General features: G+C 27.6%; 1 protein-coding gene across 3 annotated transcripts in view; it reads left to right on the top strand.

The window, feature by feature from the left end:
- The window catches only part of LOC127280497 (hemicentin-2-like), a 174,854-nt gene that overhangs the window by 16,441 nt on the left and 134,888 nt on the right, over positions 1 to 23,525 (top strand). For 2 of the 3 annotated variants that reach the window (XM_051303521.1, XM_051303520.1), the window contains exon 1: positions 8,176 to 8,844. The exons of the other annotated variant lie outside the window; for it this stretch is intronic. In XM_051303521.1, the coding sequence (XP_051159478.1) occupies positions 8,724 to 8,844 (121 nt within the window). In that variant the 5' untranslated portion in view covers positions 8,176 to 8,723. Of the gene's footprint in view, positions 1 to 8,175; positions 8,845 to 23,525 lie in introns of those variants that run through there. 3 annotated transcript variants of the gene reach the window in all.

Below are 23,525 nucleotides of genomic sequence, written 5' to 3'. Positions count from 1 at the left end.
ACTTTCAGTTCGTATAAATACACACAGCTCGGTCCGCAGAGAATCATTTCCACTCGGAGCGCTAAGTAAGTCGTGCGTCTCCTTTGACTCGCAAACGTTTTACCATGTAAATTCTCTACGCTTTTTTTATCCTTTAATCGTTCTCTCCAGTACTGTGATAATTTATACAAAAATATTTAACAATAAATAATAATATTTAGTTAATAATTTTAACTTTGGGGAAAGAATCGTTTTCTATTTTTATAATAATTCTTATATTATTAATTAATAATTAACTTTTTCAATAAAAAATTTATTTTTTCCATAAAAAATTAGTTTTTATTTTGATTTCTATAAAAAAAAATTTTTTCTCTACAAAATTTATTTTAAAATTTTTTTTCTCTAAAAAAATTAATTTTAATATTTTTCTTTTATAAAAAAATTCATTTTTAATTTTTTCCTGTAAAAAAAAATTATTTTTAAATTTTTTCCTGTAACAAAAAAATCTTTTTAAAATTTTTCTTTTATAAAAAATTTTTTTCTATAAAAAAAGGAATGAAGTAATTTTTTTTCGCCAATTGTGATTGATGGAGGGGGAATGTGTGTGATTTTATGGCGAGAACAAATATTGGTTCTAGGGTTGGAGGGCTAATGACACACCTGGCGTTGAATCGGGCAGAACCTTTCTGTCTTTCTCTCTCTCTCTCTTTTTGCATGTCGTCCCTCTGCTCTTGCGTGACCCCAAATAGGTGCACGCTAACTAAACGCGATTTCTGACACTGGCACACCACATGAACGATGTGCATATTGTGTTTGCACGAAAAGCCTTTTTGTCACAATATTATAATGGTAAAAGAAAGAGCGAGAGAGAGTGAGAGATTTATAAAGATATGAAACTAATTTGATTACATTAACGGATTAACAGAATGGAAAGAAGAATAATTACTATAAACTGAAAATGGATCTGTTACATTTATTGTCTCACTATTTTTTTTAAAAAATAATTTTCTTCCATTGCAAAAAAAATTTATTTTTTTAAAATAGAAATATTTTCCTAATAAAAAAAAATGATACCAAAAAAAAAGTTTTTTTTAAGATATAAATATTTTTCCAAATAATTGTAAAAAATGGAAATATTGTAGTGAGACTAAAAAAAAAAATGGAAAAACAATACTTAAAAAAAAAAAAACGTAAAAATTCCGATACTTCACATTTCTCATGCATAGAATGTCGCACAAAAGAGTGACATCCTCATTGAGGAGATCTAACGGATTTGCGTCGCTTGAGCGTCAGTCTGCCGTGTAAATCCGAACTCTATCGGACTGCGTCTAGAGTTGCAGCAATCCTTTCACCCTTTTTTTCCCTCCCTCTCTCCCTCCCCCCTCACACAAATCTCTCCCCCATCTCTCTCTCTCTCGTTCTCTACTACATCTCTCTTACCCTTTTGAGCGCGCCTCTATCAATTAATTTTTCTCGAGTGCCCCCGCGCGATCGATGAGCGTACCCACCCTCACCCCCCTTATACATAAATGTATGAGGCCAAGCCGCCGTCGACTTTAAAGACCGATATTCTCGGTTAACGTTGAACTCGACCGAAAGAGAGGCAGACGAACTATAAACGTTGTATTGGTGTGAGTTAAAGAGGGTGGGAGGGAGGGTTAAGGGGGTAAAATGGACCTAGTGAAAAAGAGGGAGGAGGGGGAGAAGAGACGGATAGAATAGGAGTAACAAGGGATGAAGGAAAATCCGGGGTGAGGGAGGATAGTAGACGATCCCAGTAAAGAGAGGGGGGCAGGGGGCAAGTTGAGTTGTCCCGGATAGAAAGCCAACGAAATTTCCCACTATATATATATATATATATATATATATATAATTTTCTAGTTGTGTATATATATAGGCGTTTACACGGAAACACAAGTTCGAATGTCCGTCGTCATCGTTGTCCTAAAGTTGTCTCGTCGTATGCATATAACCAAGAAATAGATCGTTAAACGAGCCCAAAGTGAAGTTAAAGTGTCCCTGGGCCATGTAGGATGTAATTATAAATCGATATTATCTTTCCTTAGGCCTGTTAATGCCTTAATAATAATAATAATAATTTATTTTCAACCCTCAGACTAACGAGCAATATTTGCAATGATAAGGCCGTTTAAAAAAAAAAAATTTGTAAAACGAATTTTTTTTCTTAGGAACAATATTAATGGAAATTTTTTTTATTTTTAGTCAGAAACTCACGTTGAAAAAAATAAAAATGTGGATCTAGTAGGGCCCAAAATAGTTTTCCCTATTTGTACTGTGGGCCTGATGGGGACCATACTAGTTCTCCCTATCTTGATTGGGGCCAAATAGGGCTGTTATTAGTTTTCTTTATTTGTATTTTGGGCCTAATAGGGGGCTGACTAGTTTTCCCTATCTCTATTTCTGACCTAATTGGGCTCTTATTAGTTTTCCCTGTCTTCATTATGGACCTAGTAGGAGTTTCACATAGTTTTTCTATTCTATATTGACTAACAAGGCCCTTACTAGATTTCCCTACTTCTCTTGTGGATCTAGTAGGGTCCAAACTAGATTTCCTTATTTGTATTTGTGGGCCTGATAGGTAGTTTTCCCTGTCTTTATTGTATACCTAACATGGTACTAATTAGTTTTTTTCTATCTCTACTGTGGTCCTAATAGGGTTATCACTAGTTTTCTTAGAGAACAACTAGTCAGAGCCTTGTGAGCTTTCCTGTACTTTGTATTTTAAAAGAAAGTTTTTAGAAAACTGTAAAGAATATTATTAGAAATCTTAACTAGGGAAAAACTAGTCAGGGCCTTGTCAGATTTCACATGCTTAGAAAAAATGTTACAAATTACAAACACTATTTTGGGAAAAACTAGTCAGGGCCTTGTTAGGTTTTCTGTACTAACAAAAAATGTTTAAAACTACAATTCCTACTTAGGGAAAAACTAGTCAGCGCCTTGTTAGGTTTTCTATACTTTCTATCTTGTAAAATATTTTTCTACTTTAAAAAACATTCTTTGTAAGAATATTACAAATTACAAACCCTATGTAGGGAAAAAAACTACTCAGGACTTGGTCAGGTTTTTTGTTTTTGAAACAAGGAAAATTGTCGAGAGCCTAATAAAAGCCCTTTTTTTAAATAAAACAATGTGGAACAATTTCTGCACAGGAACGACCTGTGCAAAAAAAATTGCCTTAATTTAAAAATAGGGCTCTGACCAGGCTCTATCTAGTTTTCCTCTTTTTGGAAAAAATCTAAATATCTTTATCTACATTTTTAAGCCTAGTCACATTTATTTCAATAATAATTTATTTATTTTAGGGATTTGAACAGAATTTTCCATCCAAAGCGAATTTTTCAATAAATTTAAAATAGGGCTCTAGTTAGGATTTAGCCAGTTTTTCTCTAATTGAAAAAAAATGAATTTATTTGTCTCGCGACAATGAAAATTTGGTCAAAAAAAAAAAATTTAATGTTAAAATTTTTTTTTATTATCCAAGTAAAGGTGTTTATCACCGTCAAAGACTTTTAAAAGTCGATTCTATTTTATGGAACCACCAACATATATAGAATGTGTATAGGGCATATATATATAAAGTTATAAGAAGAAAAGAATAATATAAGAAGTTGAAGTATTTTCCATTTCTTTGGATATACGACAATATCGTTCAATGTGGATGCATTTTCAATTTGAAAAATATATTTTTATTGAACTATATATATATATATATATATACGCACAAATAATAAATCACTTTTGTACCTCCGCACATTGTATTTTCACAAAATATTCTTGTCTATTGAAAGTATTTTTAATCAGAATCGAGAGATTGAATGAATGGAATATATATATCTATATATAACAAATATTTTAATATTTAATCTTCTACTTGATTCCGACAAACTCGAATGATATCGAAATTTATGTAGTAAAAAAAAAAAAAAAAAAAAATTCTCATCTCTGGGTTTTTGTAATATTTACAAAGATTTCTTTTTTCTACGCTGAAAAAAATAATTTATTTGATTCAAATATACCTGTTTAGTTGATTATTATCAATAAATAATTATTTAGTAGAATCAAGTAATTTTTTTTTCTTAATATTGAAATTCGGTTATTTTTTTGAAAAAAAAAAATTCTTTAAGTTCGTTAAAGAAAAAAACTTGTTCATTCAATTTTGATAATAAATCTCGTCATGAAATTTATACTTTATCTTTCTCATCGTCTCCTTTAGTTAAGACTTTGTTTACAGGTAAAATTAAATAAATTCAATTTTTCTCGTAGAATAAAATTTATATATATATATATATATATATATATATATATGGTTAGAAGAATTAAAATGTCAAAGTAAATTTTCTCAACTCATATAATTATAATATCAAAGGCATATTTATAGAATTAGCATTATGAAATATTATGATAAAGTAATGGGAGATACTTTCTTTGCGCTTGAAATATACATCTTAACATAAACTCACACAAATTGAAATATAAAGCAAAAGAGAAATGTCTTGAAAGAAAATTTTATTAATAATATTTTTCCTTTGTTTGTTTCATTTTTTCTGTTTATCCTTGGCCAGTAGTAAGATTTCACATAATATTAAATTATATAGTCAAGAATTTAACATGGAAAAAGACGAGGAAAACTTTAAACCTCCATGTACAATACTATTATTATTATTATTATTATTGTTATTATTACTACTGTTAAAAAATAATAATTATTATTATTATGAATAATAAAAATTATATTTTACCACATTGTGAAAAGGAAAAATTTTTTTAAATACATTATTAACGTAAAATAATATTTGCTTTTAGCGAATTTTATATATATATATATATATATATATATATATATATATATACTAATATATAATACCGTTAAATAAAAAAAAAATGTAGACAAAAAAAATTATTTTATTTATCCACATATTTTTTAATATGTAAATATCATCTAATAATAATTACCTTCTTTTATATTCTAACGAAATATAATATAGAAAATTCTGAGTATTAATTTATTACAAAATAATCTTTCTTTTTTTTTCTCATGCGTGTGCTTGGGAAACAGGAGAAAATATACGAGGGGGTTTTTTTTTTATTTTTTTATTTTCCTACATATATCAGGAAAAAAAATAAACTTGATGAAATTAAATGATGAGAGCTGATAGTGAAATGTGCGTGCAGCAAAAATTCTTATTTATGTTTCAATATATAAATAAAACAGAGAATGAAAATAATAAACTTGAGAAAATTCATTTGTCTCTCACTTGATTTTTTTCTGGTTTTTTTTTTTGTTTTACCGTTTTGTTTATATAAGCCTATCGTGCTAATTTTTTTTTCGCAAGTTTTAAAAAATCAATAACAATAATAATAATAATAATAATAATAATAATTCGATTATTCAATACTTATAGCGAAGTTTGACTGCATTAATTGTTTTTCTATATTTCTTTTTTTTACCTACATTAAAACCTTGATATAATCTTATAATCTCCTTATATCGAGGTTTAAGTGTACCATAAAATTTTTTAAAAACGAAAATTGTCACTTTTTTTAATTCTTCGTGAATTCGTATTAATTTTTTTTAAACAGTAAACTTTTAAGTGTCACTGAAACCTCGATAAAAGAGCACGTTTTGTTTTTTGTCCCATATATCGAGGTTCAACTGTATGAAGCAATTTTTTTTTTTTTCAAAACTAAAATACAATTTTCTCAAAAATAGTAACAAAATTACATTCTCTACTCTAATCAAGAATTTTGAACACACACTATCTCTGTAATCGAGGTTCAACTGTATTAAGCAAATTTTTTTTTTCAAAACTAAAAATACAATTTTCTCCAAAATAGCAAAAAATAAAATTACATTCTCTACTCTAATAAAAAATTTTGAACACGTCCCATTAATCGAGGTTCGAGTGTAATTTAATTTTTCACAATTAACAATATTATAACATCTCCAATAGAACATGAATATTCCATTCACATTTCTCGTATATTTCGTGACATTAGATAAAAGAAAAATGACAAAAAAAAAAGAGAAAAGAAAAACTCAACTTTTTTCTATTCAGTAGCTGACTCGCAGAAAGAGTCTATATAGAAAGAAGAAGTCACAGTAAGAGAAAAGGTCAAAAGTGCATACCAAGCAAGTATTATATATATATAAAAAAAGAAATGTCACTCAACAAAATCGTTATTTCTTCAAATTTGAAATAAAACCATAAAAAATCATCCGAGACTTATATATATATATATACATAAAAAAAGCACTTTTGCACTTAAAGTAGAAAACCCTATTTCTCCCTTTGAAGGAAAGGGAGAGAGAGAGAGAGAGAGAAAATTTAAAAACTAATTTCAGTTCGAGTATATAGAGTGACGAGACTCCCTCTTCTCATGTCACGTTTTCACGTTCGCCTTTTCGCAAAGAGAGTGTGAGAGAGAGAGAGACAGAGATATTATCCCAAGAGGATTTGAGTGTGAGGGCATAAAGAATATAACGTCGAGTGCGTGCAAAAAAAAAATGAAAAAAAAAGAAAGAAAGAATTAAAGAAGAGAATCGGTCCTCAGTAACATTCGAGTGCACTACTCTTTTTTTTTCTTTTTCTTTCTTTTCTTTTTATTCCTCTTGTCTTGTCACCGTCAAAAGTCGAGCTTTATTCACCCCCTTCCCCCTCCTTCAACTCTTACAACGAAGGACTTTTCGTAATCGGATCTCATCCCTCGTGTGTGTGTGGGGGGGGGGTGTATGATTATTACATAAAAATGATTAGAATTTTATTATTTTTTAGACGAATTTTTATTGAGAGAATTTATATTTTAAACGATTTTTTATTCTCAGAAAAAAGATATACGTGACGCGCCGCGAAGAAAGGGACCTTAGAATCAAAAAATTATAGGTTATGTTTTTAAATTTTTAATTGAAAATGCACAAAGAGGATTAATTTTTAATAATATTTAAGTCTTCATTGTATCTAAAATAATCCGTAAAAACTAATTTTGATAATAGAGAAATAAAAAAGAACTTTTAATCAAGGTAAAACTGTCGTTAACATAACCTATAATTCGTTTTTCTTCTAAGGTCCCTTACTTCGGTAAATTTCTTTGGCTTTGAGTAATAATAAATTATTTATTATTATTCAGAGCCAAATAAATTTTTTTTTGTTTCAAATAAATTATTTATTATTGCTCATCAGAGACAAATTAATTTTATTTGTTTCAAATAAATATTTATTTGATTTAAATAAAAATTTTATTTATCACAAAAAAATTTTTTTATCTACGCCAAATGAAAAAGTTATTACTATTACGATTAAAGTAGGAAAAATTTAAAATTTGTTGAACAAGTTTTTTTTTATTTTTAATTTCCTAAAATATTGTTCTATTTTTCCTTTTTTTTGAATTTCGCGCTATTATCTGGTTTTTAGACAAATAAACGATATTCACAATTCCTAACTTAAAAATCGTGTTTACTTAAGGAGAAATGGTACACATAACCTCAAAACTGTTTTTTAACAATTTAATGCAAACAAAATTATGTTTAAAATTAATTACAATTAATTTTTAAAAGACCTATTGTTAATTGCAGAATAAAATAATGAATTTTGTTTTGCGTTAAATTAAAGAAAAATTTCTCACTTTTTAGGTTATGTTAACGTATACCATTTCTCGTTAATTTATCCTAAATATACAACAAGACGTAAAGTTTTTTCAAGTACCAAAATTTTTACTGTGAATAAAAATTGTGAATTATAATTGAATTCGTTTAAAAAAAAATTATTATTTTCTTTAAAATAAAAATTGTAACTAATGATTTTTATGGGAATAATCATGTGTGTCGCGTCGCTCCAGGGGGAAAAGAATCTCCTGATGTGTGTGCACCTCCTCTCGTGTTAAAGAAAGTAATGGCCCAGTGGCCGCGACCGAGGATTTTTTTTCACCCCCTCCCCTCCCACCCCCTTTGCCCCTTTCACCCCAAATCGTGAATTTTCCACCGCGCGACAACTCCACCGTGGCCACTGTCTTTTTTAACCCACACGCAAAAATACACATATATATATTTTTTCTCTCTATATGTATATATATATATATATATATACAAAATATTGGTCTCTTGAAGCGCATGCGAATCGAAACAGGTGCGCGCGCGCGCAATTATCCTCCGGCTCTTTTCGATCGACGTGACGACGCACGGCAGAGAGCGAAATCTCGCCGATGTCTCTTGGTTGTATCCGCACGTTTACTAGCCTCTCTTCATATATATCTCTCTCTCAATAAAACGCGCGCGCGAAATTTTAACGGTTCATCATCATTTTTTTTTTTTTTTTGCGTGAAAAAAAAATCATCTCCTTAAAGCATTTAAAAAAAATCGCTAGTGTTTTGAAAAAAAAAAGAAAATAGTGTTACTGTGTTGTGTTTTGCAAAAAAAAAAAAATATTCTTATTTTTTTTCTTAAATTTCATTTTTCCAAATGGTTAAAAAAAATTTCCAATGGAAGTATCAGTGGTGTGAGAAATAGTGTTTGGAAGAGAAATTTTATTTGGTGTTTCTTTTTGTTTTTTGTTTTTCATCTGATTAATGATGATCTTGCGGGAGTTTTTGGAAGATGAGAAATGAAGAACTAGGAACCTTTTTTTGGGGGGGTGGGTGTAAAAAATGTTTGTGGTTTTTTTAAAAAAAAAAAAATTAGGCTAATAATGGTGAAGAAAAGTTGTTCATGAGAGAAAAAGAGAGGGATCATGATTCATTTACGGATGTGTGCGTGGAATCGAGGATGGTCCACAAGTTCGAGACACTTCAACATTCTTTTGATTCCATTTTTACCACTTTGGATTATCGGTGCACTCTCCGTGAAAGACAGTGAGTTTGTTTTTTTTTTTATTTTGAAAAACAAAAAAATTTCCATTTTAGAAATAGTATAATTAATTTTTATTAGAAAATGTTTCTAAAAAATTAGAATGGAAATTAGGATAAAAAATTGGATTTATAAACATTCGTTTCAAAAAAAAAAAAAGTGGAAATGTTTTCATTCCGGTAAAATGGTTCACTAAACCTCTCCAAAAAGGACAGAAACAACTCAAAGCAGATGCTAAAAATTAAAAGAAAAAAAAACTTCATGAAACATTTTTTCCAAAAATGAAAGCCACTCACATTTATAAAACAGGAAATTTTTCTTCGAGAGAAGATATTCCTTTCCTGAAATTCTGTTAATGAATTTAATACCCCCTATCGTTCCTTATATATAGGAAGACAAACAAATTCCATAAACCCCTCAAAGTGCCGCTGGCAAAGATGCTACACGAAAATTATTATATATTTCCTCAAGAAGGATAGCAAAATTACTTCTTTCGGTATCAAAGAAAAAATCTATTTTATCATTTTTAAATTTTTCGAATTATGAAAAAAAATTAATTTTCGATGAAAAATAAACACAATGTTAGGATACAAAATTGAATTCTAATTCTCGCACACAATAGAGGGATGTGAATTGAGAGTATAGAAAGATTTACTAAAGAGAATCTGATGATGTTTTGCTCTTCCTCTTGCAAGAAGGTAGGAGTGGAGGGGAAAGCAAAGCAGTTGATGAAGAATATTAAGGAGCATTTGATAACGAAGATTTAGCACTGGGTCTGTTAATGCAGATTGTAATTTTCGTAATTATCCGAGTGAGTTATTAGTCACGACTATATGAATGAGGTCATTAACCTTTGCTATGTTGCTGAAATACCGCACGGGAAATGTGATGGTTTTGTTTCCGTTCATAAAATTCGAATGTGTTTTTAAAAGTGCTTTCCTTCAGACTTAATGTCCCTGATATATTATAGTATAAATTTAAAGAGATCAAAAGAACATCACTTTGGCCTATTTCTCAAAATACGAAATAAAAAATTAACAAACGTTGCTTCAAAATACTGAAATTTTGCCTGTTTTGTTTGTACTAATTGCCGCTTATAAAAAAGGAATCGTTTTAGCATTTTTATAACCGTTGCTAATCAGCTAAGAGTAGCGATTTGTGCAAAATTTATACAAAAAAAAGTGATTAGAAATATTAGGGGTTCGTAGAAATTTTGTTGCTGGGGCATTGAAGAATTTTTGAGAAATTAGGTAATGGTTTTTAAAACTGTAGATTTTGGTAAACTTTGTAAAAATGATTCTGATTTGTAGTTTTGATGATTAGGAAACTTAGTCAAAAATACAGAATTTGTAGTTAGGGTAATCAAAAGAATTACGAAGATTAGGAAATAGACACTGTTATAGTTTCTAAAATTATTAGTAAATATTAGAAATTATTATAGGAATATTAGGAATTAGTAGAATTCTTGATAAGGCATTGGAAGAATTTTTGAAAGATTAGGTGAATTAGGAATGGATTATAAAAATACTAATTTCTGACTTTAGATATCGATAGCCATTAGGAAGGTTAATTAGTAGATTTTTAAACCTTAGTGCAGTAATTTAACCTGAAAATATTGGATATTAATAAAAGATTTGCAGATTACGGATATATAGAAAGATTAGTAAAATCAGGTATTGATGATCCTAAAAATAAATTAAATATCATTGGAAAGTTTCGACACAAAGTATTAATAATTATAGAAAGATAAAGCATCAGTGGCAAATTTCGTACATTGGGTATTATAATATTCATTGGACAGATTAAGCACTAAGATTTGGTACTTACGGATTAATCATGATTAGGAGGATTAATAATTAGGAGAATTAATAATTAGGAGAATTAATGATTAGGAGAATTAAAAATTAGAAAAATTAACAATTAGAAAAATTAATAATTAGGAGAATTAATAATTAAGAGAATTAATGATTAGGAAAATTAATAATTAGGGAAATTCATAATTAGGAAGATTAATAATAAAAAAGATTAATAACGGTTAGCAAGATTAATAATGCAAAGAAAGATTAATAACAGTTAGAAAGATTGCTAATGATTAAAAAGATTAATAAAGATTTCGTAAGGATTAATAACGAAATTTTAATTTCATTCCATATGGTCTTTGAAAAGATTAGATAATTCAGGTAATGGTAATTATAAACCAGATAAAGCATCAACAGACATTTTATATACTTTAGAAATTGATATTCATTAGGAACATTCAGCATTTGCAGAGATTTGCAACTTTGTATGGATTAATAAGAATGATTTGTAAAGATGAGGTATTAATACAGAATTTCTACTTCAGATAAGGATTGTCTTTAAGAAGATTACACGATTCAATTCATAAAGAAGATTAAACAATGATAGGATTTTCTCACTCTAGGTAATAATATAGTCATTGGGAGAATTAATTAATAAATATTTGCCTGTTAAGCCGTTGGATGAGGATTAGAAAGATACATCGACAATTGAGATGTGCTACTTTGATTGTTTCCATAAGAATTAGGAAGATTTAGGCAGAAATGGATATTTGACAAATGAGGTATTAATAATGATGATTAGTAATGATAATTATAATAGGCATTAATTGAGACACAGTTAAGATAGTGATAATCTTTAGCATGATTAGATCAGTCTGTAATTGATCGTCATTAAAAACATTAAACAGAGATTTCGTAGTAGGCTTCCTGATAGTATATTTGGTAAACTTTAAGCCTTCTGGTAATAATTGTACTAATTTTTAGAAACAGTACATCAATTATTCAAAGGGTTTTAGAACCTTTTTAGAATTTTAAAACCCTTTTAGTATTTTAAAACCCTTTTAAAATTTTAGAATCCATATTGAATTTTGAACACTAAAAATTTTGAACATTTGACAAACTTTTAGTGTTTTTGATAGTTTTTAGAAACATTAATTTGTAATTTTAGATATGATTGAAAAAATGTTTCTAGAAATGATTAAATCATCAGCACTGAACTGAGAAAGCCAGATATATTAATAGTGATCAACTAGTAGCTAAGGTAGCAATTTTCCTTTATCGTCGAGAAACTTCAGAATTATGACAAAAATGCTTTTTCATCATACGTGTATAAACCCTTGGGACGAATATGTGGCTACAGGATTATTATTATTATTATCATTAAGACATTGCTCATATATATCTAGTGTCTTGAAAGATTTCGTTTACGATCTTCATTACATTTTTTTTTCCCTTAGGAAATTATATACTTTTACCTCGTAGAAAATAAAAATGTATATGATCGATTAGAACGGATATTTTACGAATGATGTGTAAAGAAAAAAGAAGAAAAATTTTTTTTTATAAATAGAATGTCTCTTATATAGACTTAGATTCTTTCGTAAACTTATATGATTAGCAGCATTACTAGGGTTGCTGTGTGTATTTACGGTCGACTATATAGGGGAGCAATAATCGTTAAGCTTCATGTATTTAATATAAACTCGACCCTTTAAACCAACATCTTTTATGATTAGTATAGTATTCTTCAACTTAATCCCGTCTTTGAGGTCAAGAGCTTATTCGATCCGAGGTAGATTTTAATTTCGAATTTACCTTCTAAGACTTTTATGAGAAAGAAAGAGGAAGAGTCTTTAAGGTTTTATGTAATTTATTAAATTATTAAATTATTAAAATCTTAAAAATCTTTTAATAATAATTTTATAAAATTAGATTGAAATTAAAAAAATCTTATTTTAATTAATAAATTAATGTTTTTTTTTTAAGTTAGATTTATTTTTAAATCAGTTCTCAAGGTGTAATTTGAACTTTATGATTTTAATGGGAAATTTAACTTTTAAGATTTTAATGTAAGATATATAACTTTAGAATTTTAATGTAAAATTTAACTTGAGAATTATAATTTAAGATTCAACTTCAAGAGTTCTTTGGAAGATTTAAAATGAACACTATCTTTAAAATCAACATTTTTCTTGAGGGGTAGAATCATATAACTTTTAGGTCTAGTAGCAGTAGTCGGTATCTTTACGACAAACAGGATAAAATATCTTCTTTAAAATTATAGCCTTTATCCTTGGGGAGGTTCATTAGGCGTGCAATGACATTTTTTAAGATCTAGTGGCCGTATAAAATTTTTTAAAACCTCCTTGAGACAAATTGTTAATAAAATATTCTTTAAATTTTTTTTTTTTGTATTTTGTAAAACAAAATTATTTTCTTTTACATTTCTTCTTAAAAAAAAAAAAAAAGAATTAATTAATCAAATTCAATAACATTTTCATGAATGATTAATATCGTATAAATTATTATCGACAAATTTTCTAATAACATGATTTCTTTTGTGAAATAGAGCATTCATTTCATATAATTAACGAGAAAATCTTTCATAACAATGATTCGTTTCAAAATTGAGTAAATCCTCTGTAACCACATATGATACCATTCAACCTTGATTCGCCGTTTTTTAAAAAATTTTTCTTCATTATTATTCTGCATAGAATTTCCCTTTGACTATCATCATTAAAATTTTCCCAATATATGCTCATGAGTGAACAAAAGTTCTTGTCTATAATGGGCTCAAGTATTTTTCAAAAATTACTGCTGATGCTAAAATTCAAGAGAGAGAGACAGACAGACAGATTAAAAAAAAGAAATTCAACTTTTTTGATGTATGTGCGTGTATCATTAAAGTCTTCCAAGAGAATAAACTCGAAAAGATGAAAACGGAACAATTAGAATCGATTTTATCATATATACGTCCGAACATCGAAAACAATCAACGCTACAAGAATTAAACAACCATCAGACAAGGGAAACGTGCTACGAATTCAAAACCAGATTGGAGTTAAACCCCTTAATTCCTATCGGACAAGATCGCCCTGGTATTGATCATTCATTTGCTCTAGGAATCCTGCTAACAAGTTAATAACCAAAAGGAATTAGTATGCGGATCCATTATTTGCCGCCGGGGAGGTAATCAAGTCTGTACGGGAAAGTTCTTTCTTTTTGGAGAAAAAGATTTCCGACTTACATTCCGAGGACGTTTTATTCTAATTTTTGGGACAATCTGATTGTATTATCTGGTACCACAAAATACCGTTGGGAAAAAAAAATTTACTATACTATCCACTAGGAAATATATATATATATATCAGTTTGCACTATCAAAAACCCTAAAATTTTGTCAAATATTCAAAATTTTTAGTGTTCAAAATTCAATAAGGATTCTAAAATTTTAAAAGGGTTCCAAAATTCTAAAAAGGTTCTAAAACCCTTTGAATAATTGATGTACTGTTTCTAAAAATTAGTGCAATTATTACCAGAAGGCTTAAAGTTTACCAAATATACTATCAGAAAACCTACTACGAAATCTCTGTCTAATGTTTTTAATGACGATCAATTACAGACTGATCTAATCATGCTAAAGATGATCACTATCTTAACTGTGTCTCAATTAATGCCTATTATAATTATCATTACTAATCATCAATATTAATACCTCATTTGTCAAATATACATTTCTGCCTAAATCTTCCTAATTCTTATGGAAACAATCAAAGTAGCACATCTCAATTGTCGATGTGTCTTTCTAATCCTCATCCAACGGCTTAACAGGCAAATATTTATTAATTAATTCTCCCAATGACTATTATTACCTAGAGTGAGAAAATCCTATCATTGTTTAATCTTCTTTATGAATTGAATCGTGTAATCTTCTTAAAGACAATCCTTATCTGAAGTAGAAATTCTGTATTAATATCTCATCTTTACAAATCACTCTTATTAATCCATACAAAGTTGCAAATCTCTGCAAATGCTGAATGTTCCTAATGAATATCAATTTCTAAAGTATAAAATGTCTGTTGATGCTTTATCTGGTTTATAATTACCATTACCTGAATTATCTAATCTTTTGAAAGACCATATGGAATGAAATTAAAATTTCGGTATTAATCCTTACGAAATCTTTATTAATCTTTTTAATCATTAGCAATCTTTCTAACTGTTATTAATCTTTCTATGCATTATTAATCTTGCTAACCGTTATTAATCTTTTTTATTATTAATCTTCCTAATTATGAGTTTCCCTAATTATTAATTTTCCTAATCATTAATTCTCTTAATTATTAATTCTCCTAATTATTAATTTTCCTAATTATTAATTCTCCTAATTATTAATTTTCCTAATAATTAATTCTCCTAATTATTAATTCTCCTAATTATTAATTTTCCTAATAATTAATTCTCCTAATTATTAATTCTCCTAATTATTAATTCTTCTAATCATGATTAATCCGTAAGTACCAAATCTTAGTGCTTAATCTGTCCAATGAATATTATAATACCCAATGTACGAAATTTGCCTCTGATGCTTAATCTTTCTGTAATTATTAATACTTTGTGTAGAAACTTTTCAATGATGTTTAATTTATTTTTAGGATCATCAATACCTGATTCTACTAATCTTTCTATATATCCGTAATCTGCAAATCTTTTATTAATATCCAATATTTTCAGGTTAAATTACTGCACTAAGGTTTAAAAATCTACTAATTAACCTACGTAATGGCTATCGATATCTAAAGTCAGAAATTAGTATTTTTGTAATCCATTCCTAACTCACCTAATCTTTCTAAATTCTTCCAATGCCTTATATCAAGAAAAGTTTCTAATCATTTTTTTTGTAAATTCTCTACTCTTAGCTGAATAGCAACGGCAATTAAAATCCTAAAAATCCGATACATTTTTATATCAAAATCCGTTATTTTTTTTTGTAAATCTTAATCTTTTAGAACCATTAATACTTGGTTTTACTGATCTTCATGAACACTATTCGTATCTAGTCTGCTAATACTTTTGAATCTTAAAATAAAAAATTAATGCCAATACCCAACATCTAATTTTCTTTAGTATCATCATCCATTTTCGGTATTCAGTTGTAGATTCTTTAAAAGTTCCTTTTTCAATTAATTTTAATTTCTGTTTTAGAAACAGTTTTTTTTTATAATTTCTAGGTTCGGATCTAAACATTTGTAACAGAATCCTAATCATAATATTTAGTTTTATAGCAAAAAGATTTAGAAACAGAATTCACAGAAACAGTTAATTTGTCAGAGAGAAAAAGAAGAAGAAGAAAAAAAAGAGAAACAAAACGAGTAAGAGAATAAGAGAACAAGAGAGAGAGAGAGAAAGAGGAAAAATTGAACGGTTGTAGGAAAGTGACCACAGACTAATCTCCCTATAGGGTCGAGTTACCAGCATTGATTAATTGTACTTTGGTTAAGGATCGAGCTAACAAGTCCCCAGATAACATAACGGATTGATGCAACACAAATACCTATGGTAAATCCTTTCTCTTGTGTTAAACAATACAACACTTTTCTCCATTATTGTTTGCCTTTGATTTCACCCAAACCAACAGAGATAGTAAAGAAGAAGAAGAAGAAGAAAAAGAAATTTATTTTTTTTTCCTCCTAAAGAAAATTTACTGCTTCCCTCTACACCGAGAAGTAATCGAGAGTATTGTTTCTATTTTTGGCAATTCTCCCTAGTATCGTGTTCCATTTCATTCTCTATTAAATGTGATATTGTCTCAATTTATCTCATTATTTTCCAAAGAGTTGTTGTATATATTATTCAGCAGAAATCACCGAGTCTCGTGGGAGAGTGAGACAATAAGAAATTTTCGAGGCGTTCTTAGGGATGATAAACTCTCTCTCTTTCTGTCTTTCTCTCTCCTTCTTTATTTTCTCTCTCTGTTTCCATTTCCATCCTTCTCTTTGGGAACTGTTTTGTCGAAATTGATTCCTCAAAACTTGAATAACAAGCCGCACGACGACCGCATAGATTTTCCTCTTCATTTTCTTGGGACAAATCTAAAATCCTGTTTCGTCAAATATAATAAGCCTCCACTAATGAAGCCCCTCAGAGAGATCGTTTAGCATTCTATATATATATATATATATATATATATAAAACTAAAAAGCAATGGTTCCGCGGACACTTCATAAAAGAGTCGGAAACGCGACTGGCAGAAACTGTGAAAAGGCAAGACAGCTCGTTAAAACTTTGGAAAATTTACGTATATAAGAAAAGTTTCGAAAAAAGAAGCCTAATCACGCAGACTGGATGGGATACTACTTTGCAAGATTTAAACCGCTCGAGCGGTGAACGCAAAATATGCAAGAAGACTTATGAAAGCAGACATCCCTTATATATATCTATATAAGAGAGAAAGAACATCGTAAAACACTATCCCCAAAGAACCCCTTCCAAACTAATAGGGATCAATTGATTATTTGACGACATTTTAGAGATCAGCAGAGCGAAAGAGAAATTTTTATGAGGGGAGAGAATTTCAAGGGGAGCTTCAATTGGAAAATTCCCCCCTTCCCCACCCTAACCTAGGGAATATATATATATAAGACGTCATATTATATAAGATCTAAAATTATAGGATGAAGGATCTAAAATGTGGGATGTAGTATCCATGGAATATAGGATCGGGGGATATTAGACTTAGGATGAATTACATTCGAGGTCGGTTTTCCTTGTTATAGTCTCCCGAGTTATGGGTTCTAGCTTCTAATGACAAAACCACAGGGATTTCCTCGTTTCTATATATATATATACATTTACCACATACACCAACCCCTATATATGACTTTTATTCCGCTATATTGATGGTTAATTTTATTTTTTCATCCCTCGTAGGAATATTAACATCGTTTGCTAGAGAGTAGCAACTTCTCCTTATTTTCTCGTAAATAAGAATTGAATTGTCTTTTTTTTATCTCTTGGGATTCATACAGACACAGAGGGTTATTATTTATTCCCTAAAGAGTGATAAGTGCTCGAGTATAGATAGCTTATGTAATCTTTGGTGGATATGGAATAAGTGGAGTTAGGAGAATTGCAGTATATATATATAGCGAGAGAGAGAGAGAGAGAGATAAAGAGAGAGAGAGAGAGAGAGAGAGAGAGAAGAAAGTAACTTGGTTATATATATACACCATCCCCAACAAATTGACAAGCTCATAATTTACTTCCTCGTGGAAAAAAAGGAATGAAAAAAAAATCGTTTCCTTCTAAATAGGGGTTTCTTTGGTTTTTGTACTTTTTTTTTATCCGCCCCTCTTTTTAAATGGATAACAAGTTTAATTGGAACAGTTTTAAACTGTCAGTTAGAGAGTATTTAATTTAATTTTTTCTTCTTTTGCCTTTTTTCGATTTCTTTTCTTCATTTTCTTAATTTTTTTTTAGTTTTCTTTCAAAATTTTCTTATTTTTTTTACTTCATTCTTTTTTTTCTATAATATTTTTTTACTTCTTTTTACTTCTTTTTTACTTTCTCTTTTTATTCTTTTACTCTCTTCTTTTTTTTCAATTTCTTTCATATCTTAGTATTTCTTGCTTCTTTATTCTTTATTAACTCATTTATTCTTTATTCTTTTTTTTACTTCTTTCTTCTTCCATTCACTATTTTCCATTTCTTCTTTTTTCCTTTTTTTACTAATTTCTGTATTCTTTTTTTATCTTATTTTAATCTTTTTTTTTTCTTTTTTTTTCTTTTTTTAATTCACTTTTTGCTTTTAATTCCTTTTTTACATTTATTTTTTTATTTTTTAATCGATTCTCTCTTCACTCTTCACTTTCGTAATTTTTTTCGCTTTCTGCGTATTCTTGGATTTTTTTTTATTTATATATGTCTTTGAAAAAAATCTCACCTTCACGGGGAATCGAACCCTGGATTTTCGTTACACAAGTCAAGAGCTGTGACCACTCACCTACCAACACTTGATAAATATTTTTCAACTAATTACACAGGCACACAAAAAGTAAAATGTGGTTTGGCCGAGACACTACACTAGTCTATTTTCATGTATTTTTTCACGCTGAATCCGAATCCGAAGTCAGAATTACCAGATTGGCTTTTATTCTTGAGATAAACTCAAAAAACTGCTCAGAAAGAAAAATAAAATCAAAATGTTAAAAATATTTTTAATGTCACTGCCATAGTGTAATTTCATGTATTTTTTGTCCCTTAAACCGAATCCAAAGTCAGAATTGTTAGATTCGCTCAAATTTTTGAGATAATTGCAAAAAAACGCAAGTAACAAAAAACTCAAAATACTCAAAATCAGTTTTTTGGAATTATCTTGAAAATTTGAGCCAATCTGTCAATTCTGACATCGAATTCTGATTCAGCGTGAAAAAATACATGAAAATGCACTGTCGTAGTGTTTCGACAAAAAAATTATCTGTGCCCCTAATTCAGAATTTTTATCAGTTTTTGGCGATTTTAGCTCAAAGAAATTTTTTTTTGCCGAAACACTACGATAGTGCATTTTCATGTATTCTTTCATGCTGAATCAGAATTTGAAGTCAGAATTGACAGATTGGCTCAAATTTTGAAGATAATTCGAAAAAACTTATTTTGAGTTTTTTGTTACTTGCGTATTGTTGCAATTATCTCAAAAATTTGAGCGAATCTAACAATTCTGACTTTGGATTCGGATTCAGCGACAAAAAATACATGGAATTACACTATGGCAGTGACATTAAAATTTTTTTTAACTTTTTGATTTTATTTTTCTTTCTGAGCAGTTTTTTGAGTTTATCTCAAAAATAAAAGCCAATCTGATAATTCTGACTTCGGATTCGGATTCAGCGTGAAAAAATACATGGAAATAGACTAGTGTAGTGTCTCGGCCAAACAGCTTTTTATTTTTTGTGTGCCTGTGTTATTCTTATAAATTAAAAGTCAAAGAATTCTTTTATTTCATTTCTTTTTTAATTCTTCTTTATTGTGAAAAAAAAATTTCTTTTTTTTCTTCGTTTTTCTTTCTTTTTTTCTTTTTTATTTTTTAAATCTTTATTTCTACTTTCTTTTTTCTTTCTTTTTTTCTTCGTTACTATTTTTCTTTTATATTTATTTATATTTTCTTTATTTCTATTTTGTTTTTTCTCTTCATTTAAAATTGTTCTTTTCTCAATTTTTTTAAAAAAATTTTTTCATTTTCTTATGTAATTTTTTTTCTCTCCTCTCCCCCTTTCCCTCTATCACTTTCGATAATTGAACTTCGTTTATATAGGTAATTGAACAATTTTTATGGATAAACTCACGTCTTTCTTTTTTATTATATATATAGATCACCAATCACCTTTTATAGATACTGATCATATTTTTACACACAACGGATCACTTTTTACACGTCACTTTCTAGAGTTTTTTTTTCTTTTCTTAATACTCTATACTCAATCTCGTTTATTTTTCAAACAATCGATGTACTTTCTTCGACTTTTTTTTTTCTTTTTTTTTTTTTTTTTTGCTCAAATATAAAAAGTAACACCCCCATTTATTTTTATAAATAACTATATTATCGTGTATAACAGCTTGTTTATTTTTAAAAATAACATTCATTTTGATATAATGAAAATGTGAAATTTCCATTTTCGTTATAATTTTGATATTTATAAAGAATAATAGATTTTTATATTATAATATTTTTAACGAGTTTCATTATAATCGTTTATTAATTCCTTTTAGGGGACACTCTGTTTACAATGTTAAAAATAACAAAAAAATAAATGGATTTATAATGAAAATTTTCCTTTCCTTTCTTTTATTAATATTTCACTGAGAGCTATATAATATATATATATATACTTTTTATAAGTATATAAAGTGATTTTTTATTTTTATATATTGTTAATATTTTATTCTCTACTTCATTCAATATTTATTTAATCGGGGAAACAAAGTGTTTTTATTTCAATAATATAAATCATTTTCAATTGTTTTTTCCATATTTTTTTTTTTTTTTTGATTAAATCCTTTTCCTTTTTATTCTAATCGAAAAAAATTATTTTTTATCTAGATTAAATTTTAGTTTTCAGTGAATGGTGAGATTTAAATCATATATATATATATATATATATATGTATATATATATATTATGTCAGTAATCAATATAGTAATGTATATATATATACACCCAGAGAAATGATATATTTGTCTCAGAGCCAAATATTTATTTGTTTCAATTATAAATATTTAATTGTTTCAAATAAATCTTTATTTGTTTTAAATAAATATTTATTTGCTTTAAATAAAAATTTTATTTACGCTAAATAAAATTTTATTTTGTGCTAAATTTATTTATTTTTTTTTTTATTTGAAACAAATAAAAAGTTGTAACAAATATATATTTTTATTTGATTCATAATATATTTTTATTTGTCACAATTTTGAATTTTTATTCTTTATCAATTAAATTTTTATTTGTCTCAATTAAATGCAAATCAAATATTTCTCTGTTTGTATAAAGTTTAGAAAAAATTTTTCCCACTTTCAAAAAAAAATTTTTCAAAGAAAAATAATTTTGTTTTCAAAAGAATGAAAATTTAAACCTTTATTTAAAAGTTACTTTTAAATTAACCGTCACTACTTATTATATAAAAAAAGGGGCGAGAATGAGAACTCCTTAAAAAATCGAACCCAACACTTCTTGTTCAACGCCCTACTCAACAACCACGCGATTCGTTAAGCATCGCAAGATCTTGAATAATAAGTGGAGAGTGAATTTTTAAAAATTTATTTTCTTATTTTATTTTCATTTAATCCTCGTTTATAAAAGGTGAAAAGAGAGGGGAAGTGGGAAGGGGAAAAATTGAGAAGTGCGAAGTAAATTAGGAAAGGCATATCCTTGAATATATATATATATATATATATATATATATACATACTCATCGGATCTTGGGGGAAGGAGAACATATCCGGTGAAAACGGGATGATACTCCGTTTCCTGATCGCCTGTCGTCCTGTCAGACAGCGTGTCACCCTTGACTCAACACGCATAAACACACACACATTCACATTATATACACATATAAATATATTCACATGTGTGAAAACACATTCTTGGACCTGTTCTCTTATCCTACAAACTTTCCACCCTCCTTTCAGTTCCGCAAAGTGTTAAATGTGGTATTAAAAACCATTTCCCGCACACTTTCTTTATTCAATTCCTTCCCCCCAAAAGAAGTCAATTTTCTTTATTTATTTCCTTTAGCAAGAAAAAATTAAATTCAGTTTATTCTTTAATCTTTTTTCTTTATTCTTTAATCTTTATTCTTTAATTTTTATACTTGTTCTTTATTCTTTAATCTTTGTCCATTTTCTTTATTCTTTAATATTTATTCTTTTTCTTTGTTCTTTAATCTTTATTCTTTTACTTTATTCTTTATTCTATAATATTTATTCTTTAATTTTTATGCTTGTTCTTTATTCTTTAATCTTTTTCCATTTTCTTTATTCTTTAATTTTTATACTTGTTCTTTATTCTTTAATCTTTTTCCATTTTCTTTATTCTTTAATATTTATTCTTTAATATTTATTCTTTTTCTTTATTCTTCAATCTTTATTATTTAATTTTTATGCTTTTTCTTTATTCTTTAATCTTTATTCTTTTACTTTATTCTTTATTCTATAATATTTATTCTTTAATATTTATGCTTTTTCTTTATTCTTTAATCTTTATTCTTTTACTTTGTTCTTTATTCTATAATATTTATTCTTTAATTTTTATGTTTGTTCTTTATTCTTTAATTTTTATACTTGTTCTTTATTATTTAATATTTGTTCTTTTTCTTTATTCTTTACGAAAGAAAAAACAAATTTTATCTTAAAAATAACTTAAAATAGTGCCACGAAAAGAAATATTTAAAAAATCATTGGAATAATAAATGAGAGTATAAAGAAAAAATTGATGACATCAAAAAAGAAATGAAAACATTATAAGAAACAAGAGAGAATAATAAATGAAAATAGCCCAAAGGGGAAAGATGAAAAAGAAAATTTGAGAAAATAAAAATATTGAAAAACAAAAGTTGTCACTATAGAAGATAGAGAGAAATGACGATAACAAGAAAGGGGCAAAAAAAAAAGAAAAAAAAATACCGGGCAAATAGGAAATTAGCAAATAAATGGACATTGCACAAAGAGGACAAATTAAAAAAATAAAAAAATAAAATAGTTTTTTTTTTTATCAAGAGACGAGTCATAGTGTATAAATAAAAGGGAAAGAAAGAGAAAATACAGATAGAAGTAAATTAACTTTCTTTTTTTTTTTAGTGTCTCATCCCTTTTTCAAGTTCATTGAAAATTCATGACATTCAATGATATATTAATGGAACATAATTTACAAATTAAAATTTTATATATATTACATATAAATGCACTTGAATATATATATATATATATATATATGGCAATTGATCGTAACTTCAATTAATGTTATATTTAATGGATAATAAATTTTAATAGAAGCTTTAAACTACAATGACTAAGGTTAGATTCGAATTAAATTAATTATTGCAAATAACTTATTTCTAATTGATGATAATTTTATGAAATATTAGCTTCAATTGTCGGTAGTTTCAAGTAAATAATAGCTTCATTTAACTGTAGTTACAGTAGTCGGTAGCTTCAATTAAAAACAGATTTAGTTAATTTTAAAATTCAGTAAATAGTACCTTCAAACAAGGGTAGTTTTAGTCAATACTAACTTCTGTTAACGTTAGTTTTAGATTTGGTAATTTCAGTAAATAATAGCTTCAATTAACGGTAGTTTCTGTTATTTTAATTTCAGTAAGTAGTAGCTTCAA

The sequence above is a fragment of the Leptopilina boulardi genome, unplaced genomic scaffold (genome assembly GCF_019393585.1).
Source record: "Leptopilina boulardi isolate dan_hultmark-lab unplaced genomic scaffold, ZJU_Lbou_2.1 LbouV2_248, whole genome shotgun sequence".
Classification (NCBI taxonomy): Eukaryota; Metazoa; Arthropoda; class Insecta; order Hymenoptera; family Figitidae; genus Leptopilina; species Leptopilina boulardi.
The sequence above is the reverse complement of the archived record's forward strand: the minus strand, read 5'-3'. Positions and strand labels throughout refer to the sequence as shown.